Source organism: Oreochromis niloticus, linkage group LG3 (assembly GCF_001858045.2).
Source record: "Oreochromis niloticus isolate F11D_XX linkage group LG3, O_niloticus_UMD_NMBU, whole genome shotgun sequence".
In the NCBI taxonomy this organism is placed as follows: Eukaryota; Metazoa; Chordata; class Actinopteri; order Cichliformes; family Cichlidae; genus Oreochromis; species Oreochromis niloticus.
In genome coordinates this window covers 59,768,964-59,790,778 of record NC_031967.2, presented here as the reverse complement: position 1 = coordinate 59,790,778, position 21,815 = coordinate 59,768,964, and the positions used below count along the sequence as shown (strand labels likewise).

Sequence of the window (21,815 nt, the reverse complement as noted above, 5' to 3'; positions counted from 1 at the left end):
ACAGACACATAACGGATATGGTAGTCCATTCTCCCTGCAGCACAGACTGCACTGCCCATGATGCTACATTCTTTAGAGCTATGCCTGTAGTATTCTGCCTTTTAGCTTAGCACAACAACAATAACAAAAACGCGCTCTCTCACCCGCAGAGAGAGAGCGTCACCCTGTAACCATGGCAACCGTAACGCTGCCGCCTGGAACAACAGAACGTAGCTGTCAAACAAACCCTAACAGTCCTGACCCGCGACAATATGAAACAGGGAAGTACCGCCATGTAATCCATTTATTTCAACAAAGTAACTGTATTCTGAATACCACCTTTATAAACGGTAACTGTAACGGAATACAGTTACTCATATTTTGTATTTTAAATACGTAACGGCGGTACACCCAGATAGCAAGACGATATTGAATCTATGTTGATTTTTCATCCGAACCGTCGTATATGGTCGGGGTTGAAATGCCAATGTTGTAACAACATTGAAATACTGTGGTAAACCGACGGTCTTACTATAGGGACGTTGTAACGATGTTGATTCACCGTTGTTTTTTTGTCATTGATATTTGATCTTGATCTATTTATAGTCGACCAGGTGACAACAACAACGTCGAGAAAACGTCTATTTATAGTTGACGATCATTCGGCTCCGGTCACCATCAAAAACCATCGATTTGTAGTTGAGCATTAAATTGCATTGCAACTGATCGGGTATAAAGTACCAGAGAAAGTAGATTTATTGTTCACTTGTTATCAATGACTTGGTCTAGTTCACCAGCTTTAAAAAATCGTGTCTACGTGCAATTTATGTATAGTTGACCGGGAAATTAAAGCAGCGATCACTTGGACTATTCCGCAGCACCCCTCTCACATTGGTACATCCCCCCAGGTATTCATTGTCTTCTACAGTAGAGCGGGACATTTGATTCCCATGTATTCCGTTACTCCCCAACACTGGGTACATCCATCTGTATATTCATATTCTTGTGTTCTTCCAGAATAGTTTTGCATGATTCAGATTTTAAAGTAATCATTGGTGCAAATGCTCGGCTCACCCTCTTGTTTTTTTTATCATTAACTCAGACATCCTTCTGTGGGAACTCAAAGTTTATGCAACTTGATATTTAGGTCTATGTTTAAAATAGCTGGCTAGTGCTTTAATATCCAAATAAATCCACAGGTTCTTCTTTGAAAAGTTTATTGAAGAACTATCACAGTGTAAAACTGTTTTAAAAAAACACTAAAATCTAAACTAATATTACTTTATATACAAAATAACAGACTCTTTATGATGCAACAAATGTATGTTACTGATAAAGTAGAACAGACAAACTGCTAGCTTAATGGGGGTAGTGCCTTCAAATTAGCTTTTCCCGATTAGCCAAAATAAAAATATAAGAAAACCAACAAACACTAGGAAAATATGTCATAACTAGCCAGAAATAATACATCAACTACTTTTAGACAAATGTATACATTAAAATCCAGTTATATAATTGAGTATTTAAATTACAACACATTTTTTTTTCAAAGACAGCACACAGTCATGCTAACACAATACCAACCAGCTAAAGTTTGCCAGCGTCTGCCCCTCCAGTCATCCTCCTTGGGCTCTTGTGCTCTGTGGGCCCTCTGGATGTCTAGGACCTGGATCTCCTCCATGCCTGCTTCATGCCCCTGGGGGGGCAGGGCTATGGCTACACATACCTACTATTAGACACTTACATGGAGAAACCTTATAAATACCAGCACTCTCACACACACAGGTGTATAAGCAGATACTCACACACACACACATTGGTTGGCTGCTGCCTCTAAACATATCATGTGTTGTTGGTCTTGTGTGTTGCTCAGTGAGAATCAGTATTTATTATTTACTGTTACCTGTGCTTCTGTTGTTTGTTGCTGTAGTTTTCCTAGTGTGCTCTTTTCTTTTTGCTTGTTTGTTTTTCAGCAGTTGGTGAAGCAGATTTTTAGTGACTTTCCATCTATCCCTCTTCTCCCCTCTTGTTCTTTCTCTCTCCTTCTGTTTACTTTACTCCCAACTTTTCTTTTCTTCTTATTTCTCTTTCCCGTCCCCGACTGCATCCGTTCTGATTGTAATAACTTGAAATAATAAATAATAAAGCTTGAATAAACTATGACAATCAAGTGGACCACTATAGCAAAAGGTCCACTTGTGAAAAAAAATGAGAAAACAAATGAATTAAATGTCGATTTAATTTATTAAAACAGGAAATAAATACTTTATTGCATGATTTCAATAAAATAAATAGACATTTAATTGTTTAGCTATTTATTTATTAATTCCAGTTTTAGTTAATTATATCATATTTTATTCATTCATTTTGGAACTCCTGGCCCTGTTTTTCTACCTTTTAAAAAAACCTTTTTTTTTTTTACTTGAGCAAAGAAGTTGAATCCGTACTTCAGCTTTTACTTGAGTATTTTTACTACTGAACTACAGATTGTCTGTACTTTTGCCACCTCCGTTAGTAGTATATCTGTATTATTTGTGGTGGTTTTCAGAAACTAGAAAGTTGCTGTGAAGCTAATGTGGACTCACGTCATGTTACAAGAAACAGCCCCTCTCTTCCTCAGAAAAAACACAGATAAATCATTTATTTACAGATCAATAGCTGGTCAGTGATCTTTGGTGACGCTCTCAGCTGAGATGGAGAAACGAAACTTAACGTCCCCTCGTGATGCCTTCAAAGACCCCTCCTGAGGTCGTGTAAAACAGAAAGCCTTTTCGTTGGTACGCTTTCCTCCTGTCTCAAATGTGTACCTCCCGTCTCCTAACATAGTTTATATTTATGGCCATTAAATTCAAGAGAGGAGAGGAGAGGAGAGGAGAGACACGAGCAGATGGATTCTCACTTTTACTTGTTTTCAGCGGAGCCCTGAAGGCAGCAGGAGAAGGGCTGTGGTAGTTTGTGTAACTGATGTGACAGCTTCACAGATCGGTCCACGCACTCTTCGTGTTCAGTCATCACTTTGCTGTGTCTAAGGAGGAGAAGGTCTCTGTTTGCGCCAACATGAGGTCAGTCTGCCAAACCTCTGATCAATAATCGATCATTTATCACAAATTGAACCACCTGAGTGGAGTTTAAATCCAGCAGTAGTTTAGTTTACCTGGCGCTCAGGTGCACGGAGAGGGATACAAAGTAACACAGTCCAAGAGTCTGTGAATCAGAGGAAGAGGAAAAAGTGGGGATTAAAAAATTATAAACTGTTATGTAATAATAATAATCTGTGCTGCAGGTATCGATTATTTTAGTAATCAAATATTCTATCAGTCAAATAAGAAATAAAATTCAATTAAAATCAAATCAAATAGAAAATACTTTTGTCTCATTAAAGAGTAATAATAAATATTTTTAAAAGAAAAACAAAAATGTGGTTTTATAATGAGCTGCTCGTTGGTTTCATATTAGAAATGTTAATGTTTGATTAGTTGAATTGAATACTGGATATGACATATGACATAATAAGAGGATGAGGTGACTTTTTGTTTGTGTTACATGGTCTCATTGGTCCCTTCAGTCCCAGCTGTCACTTGTCCCTTCTTACTTGTCACATGTTGCACTAACACTTTAACCTCAGGACTCTCACCCTTCAGTTCTTGTGCAGTCGACCTTTTATTTGTTGTTTCACAATCATGCATAGAGTCTCTGTACAGTGACTGAACAGTGTCAAGCAAACAATCTCAGTTCCTGGAGAGCAATGCATGGCACTGCACTGAGGAGTGCACAGAGTGCTGCACACTTAGTGGAAAGCTTGCAATGCATTTCATTAATTCTACTACCAGCCTAAACTTCCCATCCTTGGGTATCAAAATCCAAACAATTTAGCCCTGATTGGTCACAACTCCCTTGCATGCATGTTCGAGTGCTCACCTCTTTAACAATATTAATTTCAGATCATGAACATTGGTAACTAAAAAACACGGGCAATTCATGCATCTTGTCAGGATCCTGAGTTTTTTGATGAAGTGTTATGAATTTCCTGTGTTTTTTGTCACTTTGTGTTGAAAATTATGTCATCATTGTTGGTCTTTAGTTACTCCCTTAAATTAAGTTTTTTTGTGTACCATGCCTAGTATTTCCCTCTGTGTATTTTGGTCCTTAGAGTTCTCTGCCTTGTGGTTTATGTCTCTGTGTTTCTTAGTTGCTCTGTGTCCACCGTGTCAAGTTCGCGTCTCAGTGTTGTACTTCCTGTTTTACTTTGAAGGTCTGTCTCATGTGAGTGTCCATGTGTCCTGCTTTGCTTCCTTGTCTTGTCAGTTCTGATTTCCCCCAGCTGTGCTCTCCTTCTGTGTCTCATTCCCTCGTTACTTCCCAGTGTATTTAAACCCTAGCTGTGTCCCAAAACGTCGGCTGCATCCTCCGGAGGCCGCATTTGAAAGCCGATTACGTCACAGCCAGGCAACGAAGGCTGTCCCAATTCGTCGACTCCTTCAAATGCGGCCGACAAATGCGTCCTTCATTTCCTCGAATTTGAAGGATGGGTTGGGTGTGTCTTTCATGGCCCACCATATCCCAGAATTCATAGCGCGGCCCAGCCAAATTTCAGCTGCCAACAATGGCAGCCGCTACTAAGTTTTAAAATTAGTCTTATTAATCTTTCTGGGTCAATGGTCATTCCAGCCGGCGAGAGCAGCGGACTCCCGGCTTCATCGTTTTCAGACATCCACTCTTTCGCTACTCAGGGGTGGCTGTAGCTCAGGTGGCAGAGCAGGTCAGCCAATAATCAGAAGGTCGGTGGTTCGATCCCAGGCTACCTCCTGGCTGCATGCCAAATATCCTTGGGCAAGATACTAACCCCATGTTTGCCTACTGGTGGTGGTCAGAGGGCCCGGTGGCGCCAGTGTCCGGCAGCCTCGCCTCTGTCAGTGCGCCCCAGGGCAGCTGTGGCTACAATGTAGCTTGCCATCACCAGTGTGTGAATGTAGTGTAAAGCGCTTTGGGGTCCTTAGGGACTGAGTAAAGCGCTATACAAATGCAGGCCATTTAAACATGATATATAAGTCACTCGGATAACTTAAAAATGTAATTGTTTGCCTATTTTCGGTGTTTTATTTGTTCCGGAGTAAATTGGTTTGGCTGAGATCAAAGTTATTAGATTATTAGATTAAATAAAACTTTATTAATCCATCGGGTGGGTTCCTCCGGGATTTTCACACAGCTGAATAAACGTCAAACAGAAAACTGATTAAACAGAAGTGTGAGACGGTCGAGAATTTACGCCAGTGTCCTGTTATATTTTAGATAGCAAGGAGCAGACGGACGAGTTTATTAAACTCCACCAAGACAGCGGTGACGCTAATCTGAAGGCTAGACCGTCCCAGTTCACAGCCTCACACTTCTGGCCTTCTCGGTCTTTGAAGAACCCGACCCACGTAGACTGCGAAGGCTGGGTCCTCCGAAGGATGCAGCCGACGTTTTGGGACACAGCTCCTGTGCTTCTCTGAGTCAGTGTCACGTTATCCCTCATGCTGTGTTCCCTTGTGTGCCTCACTGTGTAGTTTAGTTTTGTATCCTTTCCTCGAGTCTGCAATAAAGCAGTGCTTTTGAGTTTATTTCCAGTGTCCCTGTAAGTTTGCGTTTGGGTCCTCTCCTGCCTGAACACAGCCGAAACATGACACATCTTACATCAATAACTAGACATTTTAACACTGGCATGTAGTGATGGGCAGATGAAGCTTCATGAAGCACTGAAGCTTTTCATCCAATTGGTTCACTCCAGCACAAAGCTTCTTGAAGCTTCATTTGCTCTAGTAGGACATCTACTGGACATAAAAATATTAGTTGGCTTGAATTTGAACAGTGTGGCATTTTGCACACAGCCTGTAAATGTCAACAACAACAGGAGTGTGTAAAACATCTATATTGTAGTGATGGCAGTATGCTATGTATATTTATACTGGCAATATGGAAAATGATTATTTGGAAATGCTTAAAATGGAAATGATCATTTACTGTGAGGTGAGGTGTGGTTGGGGTAGTGCTTTTGTAACGTTGAGGTATGGACAGCTACACACTGTCTGCCTGTTCACATTTTATTCTGTAAAAACTAAATTTTCACTGCTTTTATGACCTTTTTAGTGGGGAGAACATAGCTAGGATTTAATGATTTAACAGATCTTTTAAATCCTTTGTCCTCCACAAAGCTAAATGGCTGGGAGTCCTCAGTCACCATGCTAACCAGGTCTTCATCTATTTGAGATTGTTCTCCTGAGGAAAGACAATAAAAACAAAGCACAAATATAAATATCACACACGTAACTTATTACAGTTGTATAATATTGTTCTATCCTTTAGTAACATGACTGCATGCTATATTATCATGGCATTTGATGGCTCACCTGGTTTTGCTCCACAATCGGTGTTCCCCTTATTCTCATGCAAAGCTCTGTAGTGCCTGAGCATGGATGATGTGTTGCTGTTATATCCCAGTTCCCTGGCACATAGCAAACACTTCACCTTGTACAAAAGTAAAGACAGCTTAACATAAATTGTATTGCACCATCAGTATTATGAAAATACATCTTCTGTAGAAATTTACATACCTTGTTGGGAGGAATAAGATCAAAATGTTCCCACACAGAGGAGGACATCCTCCTCTTCTTAGCTGTCTCCATTCTCTCCTGACTTTCTCTCCTCACTCTCATAAATCTCCAAACTGTCTCCAAACTCTCAGTAACCGCAACTCTCCATCAAACACCAACATTTTGAATGAAGTCTGAACGGTTTATATCGCTGTCATAGCTCACGGCAAAGTTCGAACCACTTCATGAACCAGTCACGTGGTACAGCCGGGCAGCGAGGCTTCGGACGTCATCATTTTCAGATCCTCCCATAAATGAAGCAAGCCTCCATACGCGCATCGCGGAAACGCCCCCTCTACTACTCGACACAAGCTTTGAAGCCTCGATACAGAACGTCACATCACTACTGGCATGTGATCAAATGAATTAAACAAAAACAAATTGTGTGGTCTCATATCCAAAAATATTTAAGAGAACAATATCAAAAATATTCCACAAGGACAAACCTGTGTATCACAACATTAGCTGTCCCCCCGTGTTTGTGTCTCACTTCACATCTAAGGTTTCTTCTGGTTCCCCTGTTTGAGGTTCAAACCACAGGTCTACTTCACATCACTGATTTCATTGATTGATCACATAAACTGAATTTTCTCAAGGAGAGGAGCTGGGAAGTGTGGATGAACTGTCATGAGAGTTTCTGAGTGAGGATGTTTGATCATGTGCTGGTCGTAGAAACAGGATCCTCAGGTGTGTCAGAGGTCTGAGTGAGCCTCAGTTCAGCCAGTCCAGGTTTGATGCTCTCACTCTGATGGTCGTCACAGCTTTTTCTTTGTGACTCTCTTACAGTGACGATAGCAGCGCTCTGCTCAGCAGGCTGCAGCAGTTGCAGTGTCACTTCACCTGGGATCTGAAGCCGGACGTGTCCCCAAAAAGACTGATCACCCGAACGGAGATTGACATAGAGTTTCATCAGAGTCCATATAAAGGAGCAGGTTGCTTCTACAGCCTTTTGGCTTATGTCAGGTACAGTTTCTGTAGCTGTTTGATGAAAGAAAAGCTAAAGTGGATTTATTCTGTTCATTCAAATCTCAACACTTTTATTTCTGGGACTCTGCTACAGAAGAGAGGAGCTAACATTAGCCAGAAGAAAGACAGTTTTTCTCACTGAAGTCTGTCTGACCAAAGACAAATTTGACCGTCAAAGGAAACTGTGGTCAGCATCAGCAGGATTTATATTTGAATGATAGAGATATTGTTTTGTTTTCAGGATCAGATCCAACCCTGAGCTGTCTTTCTTCTGCTAATGTTACCTATCAGCAGTGTTCCTGCTGCTTTTTAAATTTTGAAAATTTTGAAAATTTTAAGTTTTAAATTATTTAACAACATTGTGTCTGCAGTAGATATGGCTGGCTCATTTTCAACTCACTTCATAAGTTTGTCATGGTCCTGGGCCATGTTGGCCCAGTATTCTTAGTTTTCATGTATTTTTGTATTTTGTTCCTTATTTAGGCCATGCTTCCTGGGTTGCTCTGTTACGTTGTTCCTTATGTGTTTTCCCCTTGTGACTCTTACCCCCTGTGTGCCCCTTTGTGTATCTGTGAGCCCTCGTCTCTCCTTGTGTTTTATTCCATGTTTTCCCCAGCCCATTATGTCTGTGCTCTCTCTCTCCGCCAGTCTGAACCTCTGTGCACTTCCTGTTTTACGTTGACAGTCCCTCGTCAGTATGCGTCATGTTGTGTTCACTGCTGCCCTGTCTCGTTATGATTATCAGTGTCACCTGTGTTCCCCGTGCTCCCACTCCCCTCGTTAACCCTCTGTGTATTTATGTCTGCGTCTCCCTCAGTTCTGTGTCGCGTTCTCCCTCATTCATGGCCGTGTGTTTCTCCGTGTCCTAGTGTATTGTTTCCCAGTTTAGTTTCTTATCAGTTTGTTTCATCGTTTCCTTCCAGCAATAAAGCTGTGTTTTGAGTTCATTCCTGCCTCTGTGAGCTTGCGTTTGGGTCCACTTCCTGCCTGCCACACAGCCGAATCATGACAAACATTAACATTAAGAATGAGTAATTACCAGATTGATAGCAAAGCTGCAGCTGGAAGAAAAAATTTACCTTGCTTTACGTTTATTTCATTATTTCAACCTTAATAGATACACGTGATAGGAAGAGAAAAATTATTGGAGTATTGGACTAAAGTTTCTGATTCTTTAAGAATCTTGATATAAATCTGTTTCCTGAAGCTTGTTTGGACTCTTGTTTTTCTGGTGAAAATGCAGTAATTAACCCTGGAGTCATGAACCTCAGATAAAAACCTTAATGAATCATTAACAAGTGTTAGTTGAACTCTCAGGTCAGTTTCTTGTCAGGTGTTGTAAACACCAGATGTGGAACAGCTGTTGATGACCTGTTGGTCCTCAGGTATCTTCAGGATCAACGAGAGGAAGCACTGAAACTTTTAAACCAATCAGAGGAGACCATCAGGGAGAGTTACGGTGATGAGAGTGAGAGGAGGCTGATTGTGACGTATGGAGACATGGCCTGGCTGAAATACCATGATAGAGACTTTGCACAGTCACAAAGCTACTGTCAGAGAGTCGAGGACATACTGGTATGTACACCAAGCAGATCAAACATGATGATCACTGCTGTTGAACCTCTGACGCTTCCTTCTCCCTCTGCAGGTGAAGTATCCCACTGGTTCATCAGGAAGTCTCCTTCCAGAGGTGTACGGGGAACAAGGCTGGGCCTATTTTAAGGTGTCGAGGTCTTCTATATCAAAAGCCATCGACTGTTTTCGTAAAGCACTTGAGGTACAGACTCATGATGTTGAGTGGAACACCTGCTACGCTGTTGTCCTCTATTGCGGAGAACAGGTCAGTTTTATGATGAGATTTTTTTATTTATTCATAAGGAACCCCATCAGCTTACACAATACTGGTTGCTAATCTTCCTGGGGCCCAAAATATAAGCATGCAAATATTAATAACATTGAGGCACAATACACGTGGAAAACAGGTCACAACATTACCCTCTTACAATATTTAATAAAACTGTATAAATAGGCTTTTAAATGTTTTATTATGAAAAGTTGCTAGTTCTCTAATTGCATAAAAAAATGGTAAATGGCCTGTATTTATATAGCGCTTTACTAGTCCCTAAGGACCCCAAAGTGCTTTACATATCCAGACATCCACCCATTCACACACACATTCACACACTGGTGATGGCAGCTACATAGTAGCCACAGCCACCCTGGGGCGCACTGACAGAGGCGAGGCTGCCGAACACTGGCGCCACTGGGCCACCGGCATAAGGCAGTTTATTCCACTTAAAAGATGCTCTGAATGTAACAGAGTTTTTCAAAAAGTTACTTTTTGCTCAATGAATCACTAAATTGGTGTTTGTTAAAAATCATGTAGCATAATTATGTAGTTTATCTGGATACTGCAGCTGAGCACAGAAGAAATGTGGTGTATTTAACAGTATTGCTTTTTTTTTTTTTTTACAAATAAAAGTAAGTCATAGTTTAATTTAGCTTTTACTGGAAGGCAAAAAAGTTTATTGTGCTTTTAAAGGATACTGGTGTAGTATAAACATCTTAACACTAAGAATGAAGAGTTTATTACCTTATATGGGTATATCCCTCCTCAATTCAATTCAATTCAAATTCTTTATTGTCCCACAAGGGGAGATTAGTTTAGCAGCAGGATAAAAGTAAACAGAACAATAATATGAAATAATAATGACAATAATAGTGATAGAAAGTCCAAGGACAGTTATTTGCCATTAGGAGACAAGATGCAGTGGGGATAAAAGAAACCTGGAGTCTTTTAGTCTTTCTCGGAGGTACTCTAAAGCAACAACTCAAACTCACTGTGAAGTGGATGGTTCAAACAATTAATAATAGAATGAGCCTTACTCAGCACATTTTGTAAATGACTAAAAGTCCATCTTGCCAGCACACTGAAATTTTCTTGCAGTTTTTACCAGAAGTCCCAACCAATTCTTATTCTTCACCATCAGGTTACCAAACCAGGCAGCGATACAAAAGGACATCACAGATTCAATAAAACTTCTATAAAACAAAGACAACATCTCAGATGAGACATTAAAAGATCTGATTTTCCTTAAAAAGAACAGTCGTTGTTGAACTTTTTTAGTAGTGGCATCAGCATGAGATTCAAAACACAGTTTATGGTCAAGTACCAAATCTAGATATTTATAACTCAACGATCCCAATATCAGCAGCTTTAATGATAATAGGTGATGAGCTATAAGAGGACTTCCTAAAATCAGCCTTCAGGCGCCTTCAGTTGCCTTGGTTACTTCAGCGTCAGTATAATTTTTAGAAGTTTCAATGACTAATATTTATTCAAGCAAAAGAAACTGTGGACTAACCAGTTTCTCATCTGTAGTGGGTTTTATAAAAATTACAGAAACATAAGAAATCCCAGGTCATCAAACAGCTTCGCTTTGCATTGGAGATCAACCCAAATAACGCTGCTCTGCAGTGCATGCTGGGCGCGAAGCTGGCGGCCTATAAGAAATACGAAGAGGCTGAGGGTCTGGTGATGAAAGCGCTACAAAATGATCCTGATAACCCTCATATCCTCCGCCACTCAGGAAAATACTTACGTAATCAGGTAAGTCTGCAACTTTGGTCTTATAAATTCTTACTTCTGCTTACTGGGTCTTTGGCTTAGTAACAGCAGACCAAACAAAAGTTAAGAAATCCGTCTGTAGAGACTCATCCTCAGTTTCTTTTTAAACGTTTTCTTCATAGAAACTATTCTAACATTATTTACAGTATGTCAAGGTACCTGCAGTGTTATACTTAGAAATTAATTCAATGTTAACAACTTGGTGACAGTGGGGAGACGAGACCACCAACAGACTCCAACTCTGCCTGACCTGAGGGTAAAGGTACCAGATGATAGAGGTCCAAGATTCTAGTATGGAAATCTTCCTGGGGCCACCATTCATGCCATTAGCTTCGTTCTTTAAATGAGAGCACATTCACCATCAACTTTAAGGCCTCCTCAACCATACAAGCCCTAATAGAGCATCCAGGTCATTATTAAAGGTTATAAAACCTGTCCTTGATTTTCATTTGACTCGAAAAATTTGGTGTTCATTTTTGGCTCCTGGGAGTTTTTAGAACAACTCCGTGATCTCTGGGGATGCTGGCTGGCTTTAGGCTTTCATTTCCTTTCCTATTTTGTAATCCTGAACAGCTTGGGTGTTTTTGCTCTCCTTAATCCTGATACTGTACTGATTCGGGGACGAGAACAACCAGCCATTTAACCTGAGGTAAACAGTCAACTGTGGCGTGTATTAATGTTTTACAGGAAGTTTCATAAATTTCCCATGGTAAGTACAGACACACTGATTCAATTTCAAATTTATGAATATCCATCCATTCATCTTCTTCCACTTATTTCAATGTGGAGGAGCAGCGGCTCTACTCTGAGCCCCTTTTGGACGGCCCAAATCCTCACCCTATCTCAAAGTGAGAGGCCAGCCACCCTTTGGAGAAACCTAATTTCTGCCCCTTGCATCTGCAATCTCATCTCATCAAACCTTGTGACCATAGGTGAGGGTAGAGACGTAGATCGACTGGTAAATCAAGAGCTTTGCTTTTATGCTCTCTCTTCACCACATCTGACCGGGGCAGCATCTGCATCACAGCAGCTGCAGGACCAATCCATCTGCCAATCTCCTCCCACTCGTGAACAAGACCCTGAGACACTTCAATTCCTCCACTTGGGGCAGTAATTTCTTTTTAAATGTGTTCCAGAATCGACCGGATGAGGCTATTGTTGTGTTTGAGCGAGGCCTGAAAAGGGGCGATCAATTATCTTCCTTCAACTACCAGCTGGCTCTGTGCTACAAGCAGAAAATAATTGCTGAGGAGTGTCGCAGGCCCTTCAGCAACAGAGGTACACAGAAATATACTGCATGCTATCCTTAAATGAACACAACTCAAAACATCCTTTAATGCTCCACAGAAGAGGTGCGTAAGTGGAGGCGTATTTGTATCAGTCACCTTGAAGAATCTGTGAAGAGGAAGAGACCTTTTGTCGAGGCGTGGGCTGAACTGGCACTGCTGTGTGCAGAGGCAGGGGATATGAGCAGGTACCCGTCTAAACAAAGATGCAGGGCTTCCTGCTTTCTTTCCTCTGGCTGTAAATTCCTCATCATCTCTTTGTTTCTCAGGGCTGAGGAGGCCTATCAGCAGTGCTTGAAGAAGTTACCAGAGGTGGAGGAGGAAAAGGATTGTCAGACTATCCATCAGCGCTGCGGTGACTTTCATCATTATCACACAAAAAATGAGGCTCAAGCCATCGCTCACTATACCAAGGTAAGTTTCTAGGTGCCAGACTCTGATTGGTCCTCACTGAAGAAAAAATGAAGGTGACAGGTAGCTGATTCATCAGAGGGCAAATTACACCAAGGTGAGGCAGCTGCATGTACAGTGTTAGACATGCAGCTGCCTCTTAATGTTCCACGTTTCAACCCAAGAAGAACAATGAAAGAAGAAAAACTAACAGGCCTTGTTTGGAGGGTGGAGGTGTCGGGGCAGTAATGTGAAACATTTCAACACTCACATCTACCACATGAACTTAGTATGGATGGATTTATCTTCATGATAGTTTTCTGCTGTTTTCTCTCTGCAGGGGCTGCTGATACCACTGAAAAAATATGAGTGGAAACTGTGTGCTAAGGTGAGCACTAGAGACATAACAAAGGTCACGTGTTAGCTGAGGACTGTTTTCAACATTTTGAAAACTACTGGTGACTGCCAGTGGTACTGTCTTTCACTAGGTCTTGTGAGGAGATGTGGCATCCATCCCACTTTGGATGAAACTCCTTTCATTTCAAAAAGTCTGGCCAAATTTATGAAACCCCCAAGTGACTATCCAGAGTTGCAGTCTTACACACCTCTGTATAGCTTTTCTCCTTCTGTTGTCCCCTGAAAACTCTTCCCCTTAAAAACATTTTAAGCTGGTAATCAGGCCCCATCTTATCTTAAAGACCTTATGGTACCATATCACCCCATTAGAGCAATTAAATCTCAGACTGTGGGCTTACTTGTGGTGCCTATACTGTTTAAATGTAGATCCTTTAGCCTCCAGAGATCAAATTTCAAAATGTCGCTTTTTTAATTAAAGCATAATGACTGTAATGTTTTCTCCCACTGAAAACGTTACGTCCAGATGAACAGAATCTACTTCTTTGGAACAGAAATGAATATTTCATTGTTCCTCTATTTTTTCCTGCAGAAACTGAAGCAGATCGCTGACAGACGTCTGGCAAAGAATCGGGGTGATGGTGAAGCTCTCGCTCTGCTGGGTCAGGTGGCCAGAGCTGAGGGCGACAGCAAGAAAGCTGCTTTTTTTTATGAGAAAGCTCTGAACTATGACAAAGACAATGAAGAGTACCTGTCTGCTCTGTGCGAGCTGCGCCTGGAGCTGCAGGGATCATCCTCTGATTAATCAGGATCACTGCAAAAACTGGCTATAACTAATTCTTACTTTTTGGCTCCATGTAAGACTGTATTTTAATTTTCTTTTTGAGAGTGATACACTCAGAGAGAGCAGGATGGAATTAATCTTTTACAATATGTATTTTATCTTTTCGTTTCTAAATCATAAAATTTGTTATTTGCATATGTATTTTTATTTTGTTTATATATCTTGGAGAAAAATGTTAAATGTTGCTCAATTTTTAACAGAAGAGTATTCAAAATCGATAAATAGGAAAGTTAGGAGAGTTTAAGTGTTTAAGTTTAAGTGTAGAAAGGAAAATCATGTCGAAATACTTTTTTGCAGAATATAACTAATGTTGATTAATTCATAAGAATAAGAGAAAGTTTCCACCCTTTAACTGCAGCCAGGAGGTGGCAGCACATCTCCTTTCTTCTTAGCTTTCTACTCTACTACATGTACCACTGCTCTCATCTCAGTCTACAAGGTCTGGATTGATTCTAATGTAGAGGACAGAGTGTGTACAATAACACACATAAAGATAAATAGAAAAACCTTTTTTCTGTCTCTCATTCTTTTTCCTCTGACACCATGAAAACTGAAGAAAACACACAACAGCACCAGGGGCAGTCAGTGTTAACCCAGACTGATCCAGTGTGCTGAGCTCATTCATGATGATTTACATGTTTGATTTGTCAAATATTTTATGACTGATTCATGACACAACCCTCCCCATGTATCTGAGCTTGGCACTGCCACTAGGAGTACACTGGACTGTGTCCTCCCCATGTCTGTGTTCACCATGCAGAATCTAATAAGCCACAAGTTATCAGACAGAGCTGGTGCAATAAGTATACATGACCTAGTGGTTCACTGTGCAGTTTCCCACCACCAAGAGGCTAAGCTAGCGAGGACCCTTGTCTCACGTCAATGTTTCTAGTTTTGCTTCCCGTTGGTCTCCTCAGGTGTGATTACTCCCTGCTGTGTCTCATCCCCTCGTTTCCCCTCAATGTATTTTAGCCCTGTGTTTCTTTCTGTACCCTCATGGTTGTGTGTCCCTGTGTGCCTTTCTGTGTGTTTAGTTTATATTATTTCCCAGAGTAGTTTGTATTGTTTTACCAACAAATACAACAAATTACAAATAAAGCTGTGTTGTTTTGAGTTTACTCTTCGCCTCCATGAGTTGGCATTTGAGTCCTCTCCTGCCTGCACACAGCCAGGAACCTGCCCGGTTTTCCAGACAGTCAGTCACACACTTCCCACTCTGACCAGCTCTGCTCTGGCTCAAAATCCTCAGCTTAACCACAAACCCCTATATATTTATGAATCATATCTGGCCAGCTCTGCCTCGTGCAGCAGCCTTCATGTTAAAATCTGTGTAAACAATAACCTAGCCCCAGAAGTGGCTCCACATTAATTTCTATGTGGTGAAATGTCTTCCTTTTTTTCCCTTTTGATCCCACTCACCCAAACATTCAGTATTTGATGATTAACCCCATTTTAGGGAAAGTCATGAAATATGAGATCTTTGTTTTTTTTTCTTAAAGCTTTGAGGTTCCAGTGGTGGTTCTAGTGTTAACAGAGTGGAAAGCCAATACAGACACAAACAACATGATGCAGACACTAGCAGCACATAGAAAGACTACAGGGAGGGTGTGAGACTTTTGCAGGATGATGCAGTAACAGAAACTTGTTCCTGAATGCAGAAAAGACCCCAAACAAAACTGGTATTCGACTTCAGAGGAAAGCGGCCCATGCACACCCCGATATGACTCAAGGACACTGCTGTGGAGCTTGTGTAGCATGTAAGATTCCTAAAAGTCTGCCCTTGACCCCGTGCACCTCCTTCATTGTATAATTTAAAACAGTAAAAGTTTGCCATTACCTGACTGTCCTCATAAAGAGTTCATCTCAACTCTGCACCTGTCCTTTCTACTTAACTTTATTCTATATTTTACAGCCTCAGATCACAATGGAACATCTCAGTAAAAGTAAAAATGAGATAAAAGGAAGATTTCTGCCTTTATTTCTGTTAAGAATGCTGCAGAAAACAGCTAAACCATCCAGATGTGCCGTTGCAGTGCAGGAAGGGTTCTGCATGGGAAAGAAAAATTTCACATTACATGGAACATATTTTTCAGATTTAGAGATTCTCTACAAAGTGATTACATCTGCGATATCCATCAAATGTTTCAATAATTTTAACAAATGTGTGTTCTTACTGGTCCCAAGAACCAGTGTGTTTGAATGTGTTTCTTTGAACTGTGTCTCAGGGTTTGCATCTGTTTTTAATTCAGAGCAGAGATTTTGTTGAATTTGTTCATATTTATTCTCTTCTTATTCTAATGAAATTGCACATTCAATGCATATAAACATATTTCATCATACATTACAGTCTGTAAGGCAGGGTTAGGAGAGGTGTGCTCACATGTGGGTGTCATACTCTACATTCTTCTGACAGCTGTAAATAAACACTGATTAGTGCATCCGAGAGCACAGCAAACATCTGGCACTTTAGTTAAACACAGTTTAACTGTGGGAAGGATTGAACACAAATATTGCAGGAGTGGGATTAGAAATACTCCCACATACAGCTCTATTTTGAACTAACCTGAGTTTAATTTCTCTTTAGTTCTGATCTCACTGCTGAGCTGCACCACAAACCAAGGTCAGTAACTTTCCTCTGTCCCACTGTAAACATGACTCACTCTTCCAGGAGACTGTGGGACATATTTATTAAGACCATGGTACAGCTAACTGCAGACAGACTCGCCTTCAGTCACATCAGTGATACCTATCCTCCTCCTCACAATCCAAAGGTTTTCATTTCCTACTTCCTTTAAACATACTAAAAATCCTGTTGTTGATGTTCAGCCGATTTTAAGAAATTTATTTTTTTCTTTTAAACATCCAATACTCAGGAATAGCAGCTGATTTGAGGAGTTTAGTGTTTGTAAGGGGTGTCTCATTGCTAAATTAATTAAACATTTCTATGTGTCCCCTTCACTTCCTCACAGCTCGTCTGACTGTGAGTCCCAGCAGCTCTCAGCTCTATAAAGGAGACTTTGTGACTCTGAGCTGTGAGGAGGACGACAGCTCTGCTGGATGGACTCTGAGGAGAAACACAAGCAAAGAACAGAGGACTCAGTGTGGAGATGGGTGGGGAAAACCAGCTGGTTCTTCCTGTGACATCACTGTGTTCCCATTGGACAGTGGAGTTTACTGGTGTGAGTCCAGAGAGGGTCCCATCAGTAACATGGTTAACCTGACAGTCACTGGTAAGCTGAGTGTGTGGAGTTAGTGTTGATGAAGCTGTGTGTAAATGGATGAAATGCTGTAGTTTGTCTCTGTGTTGAGGTGGATCAGTGATCCTGCAGAGTCCTGTCCTCCCTGTGATGGAGGGAGATGACGTCACTCTGCTCTGTAAAACAGAGACCACTCCCTCCAACCTCCCAGCTGCTTTCTATAAAGATGGCTCCCTCATCAGGAAGCAGCCTACAGGTCACATGACCATCCAGCATGTTTCCAGGTCTGATGAAGGCCTCTACAAGTGTGACATCAGCGGTCATGGAGAGTCTCCATCCAGCTGGATCACTGTCACAGGTGAGGCTTCTGTTTCTTTGCAGATTTTAAAACCAAAGTGACTCAAACTGAATAGAAAGACTGTTTTTTCTCTGTAGTTGCAGGTTCCTCTCCTCCTCCATCAGCCTCCACTGACTCCCTCTCCTCCTCGTTTTCCTCTCCTCCTCCCCCTCAGCAATCCTCTCCTGCTCTTTCTGTGATGATGTCTATTTCCTCCATATTTGGGCTTCTGCTGGTTGTACTGGTTGTACTGGTGAGACGATGTGTTCAGAGGAAACCTGAAGGTGAGACAAATATTCTGCTCAGACTCTCTGAGTAACGGTTATAAAACCAGTTTTAAAGGGAAATTTGACTTCAAAATCAAATCTACAGTTTTTGGCTCCTGAGTGCCACAAAGCTGACATTTCAAACATTGAACAGTTCAAACTTAAATCATCAAAGTGGATACAAAACAAACACATGTAGAGGTGATTCTGAGTTGACCTGTTTAAAAACAACAACAACAAAAACAGTCACCTGATGCACAGGAAGCATTGTTGTCTGTGTGAGGAACTTTTCAAATTGAAAGTTACATTAAATTAGCAACTAAACTATTCTGTCCTTCAGCTTTTCACATTAAACATTATATATTTAATATATTTAAATATAATATACGTTTAATACATTACAAATGTATACACATTTTTTCTTGTTTTCCTGTGTGTGAACTGTGATGCTACATATGAGACTTTGTGGTCAAAGAGTTTCCATGTGAAGAACATGTGCCGCCGTCCAGTTTCCTGTTTTTTGACTTAAAAACTTAACATGGTGTTACTATTTGTATTGATATAAGACATTATTAGCTGATTTATAAATCTTAATGTTCCAAATGTTGGAATTGCAGCAGTATCAGTTCTGTTATAAGTGAAATCTTTGGATTTGGTTTTGCAGAGAGAGCTCCTCCTGCAGCAGCAGCCATCTACTCATCAGTGAGAAGAACAGCAGCAGACGACCGATACGGGTCAAAGAGGAGTAAAGGTACAGAAAGTTTACTGCTAGATTCATTTGAAGGCAGAGAGAGGAAGTCAGAATATTGAACAATAAATCAAATCATTGTAGAAACATTTGAACTTAAACACAGTTGAAGCACAAACTTCACTCTGGAGTTAATAAGACCTGAAACAGCAGGAACCAGAGAACAGGATGAACATTTGATACTGAGACTGAAGCCTGTTTCACTCGATCATGTGACCAATGACGTTTAAGTACGTTTCATGTGGAAGTGAGGTGACTGTTTCAAATCGTTGGTGTTGGTTCATTAGTTATAAGGAGACATGAAAAGCTCGGTGTGTCCTCGCTGCCTCATAGTGTTGAGAATTGTAATGGTTAAACCAGCATCATGTTCTCTTAATGAGAGAAATCCCAGGATGTCCTATTGATCATCACCACTGTAAATGGCTTCCACTAAACTGCATGAGAACTTTTCACAAACAGTCAGTCACAGCTCCAAAACACTGATATTGAAATAACTGCCGTCTCACTCCACAGAACAAAGCTGTCATATCTGTCTAAGGCAGGTTTAGACAGATATGACAGATATAAAAGTGAAGGATTAACATGAAAACACGTTTAAACACTTTATCAGTAAACAGATAAAATGCTGTAACACTTTCATGTGTGGACAGCGGTTCTCAGAATGAAGAATCTATCTCTTGCCGTAACCGGAGCTGATAATCCTACCACATATCACTGGCCTGTCTTTGACATTTGGAAGCTTCAAATCCTTTTTCTGTACAGTCAAGAGGAGGCCTCAAAAGCTTCATTGGGGGTAGCGCCTTGAAATGAGCTTTTCCAGATTAGTCAAAATAAAAATATATGAAAACCAACAAACTACAAAATAATGTCAAAACTTGAAATAATACATCAACTTCTTACAGACAAATGTGTACACTAAAATCTGTTAATCAGAGGGTTAGACATGAGGTAGAACTGAAGATGTTCACTGATGATGTTAACAGCAATATGATCACTTTAACTGCAGAAAAGTTGTTTAAAACAACTCTTAAAGTTTGTCCATTTGACTCTCACAGTGAACAGAAGCTTTTATGTTTTCTGTGTACCACATGCGCACAGGTCAGCTCTATGGTGATGCTGTGCCAGTCAGGAAAAAACATTTATTTTAAATCATTTATAAAAGGGTTTCCTTTACAAGACGTGTAAACAATTGCATCGTTTTGACACATGAGCAGCTTTGTGGTCATTAAGTTTCCTGTTTTAAAAAATAAACTCAGCAGAAGTGTTAAAGTCACCTCAGATTAAAGGGAGGATGTGCCATATCCTCATGTTTGCAGCTCTAATTCATGAAATCTCCATTTTTATCTCATCCTAAATGATGAGTTTCATGTGAGTCACATCACCTGGTCTTGTTTTGCAGAGAGTGATCCACCTGCAGTTTATTCATCAACAGCTGACGTCAGTTATGGAGAAATCCCCATCAGGACAAACAGCAGAGGTACAGCTGCTCAGGTTTGATACCGGCTCCAAAAAGTGTGGTCACATGAAGCTGGTTATCAGCTCCGCAAGTCAGTCTGTCTACATAACAGAAGTTAAATTATAACACTAGAAAAATATGAAGAGGTTAAACACATGAGACACAAAGCTGCTGGAGCGAAATCAGGGTCTGAGAGGAAAAGTATTTCATGTAAATACAGTTAAAAAAAACCCCATTGTGTATCACTGTGAAAGCGGTATAATCAGGTGTGAGTGATCATTAAGACTAGAATAATATTATTACAGGACAGAGCAGAGTGGTGGAAAGAGAAACAGTTTGACTACTGACATCTAAACTTTCTGTATCCTGTGTGTTTGTGTTCAGATCTTCCACCAGAGTGAAAACACCTTTTTTGTCTGAAAACGCTCCACGTCCACACTATTCCAGTATTGTGCATGCATGAAATACAAGAGGATTCGACCGGCCTCATTTCTGTCTGCTGTTTATTTACTTTCCGGCTCTTTGAAACGTCGCGGCAAAATGCTGAGGCAAAGCAGCGAGTTTTTTAAATGAACTAACAATGAGGCGAAGTTGCTGCTGTGAGTAACACGAAAGTTGTTATTTTTAAGTTGAATATCTAGGCCAGTCTGACATTCACAGGAATGCAATAATCCACTGCTGTGAAGAATCACAGGAATGTCAGAGTGGGCTCTCGACTGTTTAACGGAAATTAAACCTCCACCTCTCAGCTGCTGCATGTCTCTTCTAATGGAAAACCTGATGAACGGCTGAAAAACAGCCAACAGTGGAGCTTTGTTTTAGGTGGTGGCCACATAAGATAACCTTTATAACCTTTATTAGTCCCACACGTGGGACTAATAAATTATCAAAACATTCAATGAGCACAACCTGATGTGTGCTTCCTTCAGCTTTATTTAAAGACAGGCTTACAAATCAGGTTTTTTCTTAGTTTTGTGCTGACTTACAAATAACTAAGAAAACTAAAATATTTGATAACATCTGGCAGTAAAACTTCTTTAACTCAGAATCAAAGATAAAGTTGTTTGTCTGCTAAAGCTCAGTCTGCTCCTGTGAGACAGAAACAAGAAGACAGATCAGAGTTTGTGAAACTTTTCATTCTTTTTATTGATTGAGGAATGAAAGTCAGTGTCAGTGGTGATGCTAGCTTTGTGTTCACTCAGGCCCGTATAGGCCTTGGTTAGATAGCAGTGATGTTCAGTCACAACACACAGGACTCTTAAATAAACGTCTTTACTGTCATTCTGCAACACAACAGCACAGGAATGCAAACACAGGCTTACAGGTGTGGAGAGCACTCTGTAAACGAAATGTATACAAACGTGCTGAATGTAATGAACATCCAAGTCACAACTTATGTTTAATTAACTCTCTAATAGTAAAACCAGAAATACAAATGAGTATGTCTGTGTATGATGATCTTTATGCATAAGTTTCATCCTCACCAAACCAAACAGCATTTTACATTTTGTTGTGTTCACTGCAGACATACAGGAGCTGTGTGTCAGCAACATATCAGGTGACCAGTGTGTGATGGTTTAATCTGTCTGAATAACTCCGGTCACATCTCATTGGCTGCTTCAGTGTTATAGAAATTTTAGTTTATCCTCACATCTAGATTTATGTGTTTAGAATCTCACTGTAGGATTTGGCATAACCTTTGTGTGCTTAGATGAAGTATGTGTGTGTGTGTCAG

General features: G+C 40.6%; 1 protein-coding gene across 2 annotated transcripts in view; it reads left to right on the top strand.

Annotated features, from left to right (window-relative positions):
• LOC102081234 (interferon-induced protein with tetratricopeptide repeats 5) overlaps positions 1-14,728 on the top strand; it is a 98,378-nt gene extending 83,650 nt beyond the window's left edge. Inside the window, exons 1-10 of one of the 2 annotated variants that reach the window (XM_019356962.2) lie at positions 2,844-3,041; positions 7,395-7,571; positions 8,960-9,149; positions 9,223-9,414; positions 10,978-11,184; positions 12,339-12,480; positions 12,550-12,676; positions 12,758-12,902; positions 13,219-13,266; positions 13,825-14,728. In XM_019356962.2, the coding sequence (XP_019212507.1) occupies positions 3,037-3,041; positions 7,395-7,571; positions 8,960-9,149; positions 9,223-9,414; positions 10,978-11,184; positions 12,339-12,480; positions 12,550-12,676; positions 12,758-12,902; positions 13,219-13,266; positions 13,825-14,037 (1,446 nt within the window). In that variant the 5' untranslated portion in view covers positions 2,844-3,036 and the 3' untranslated portion in view covers positions 14,038-14,728. Of the gene's footprint in view, positions 1-2,843; positions 3,042-7,394; positions 7,572-8,959; positions 9,150-9,222; positions 9,415-10,977; positions 11,185-12,338; positions 12,481-12,549; positions 12,677-12,757; positions 12,903-13,218; positions 13,267-13,824 lie in introns of those variants that run through there. The other variant, XM_025905771.1, reaches the window with a different exon arrangement.
• Positions 14,729-21,815: the final 7,087 nt, after the last annotated feature.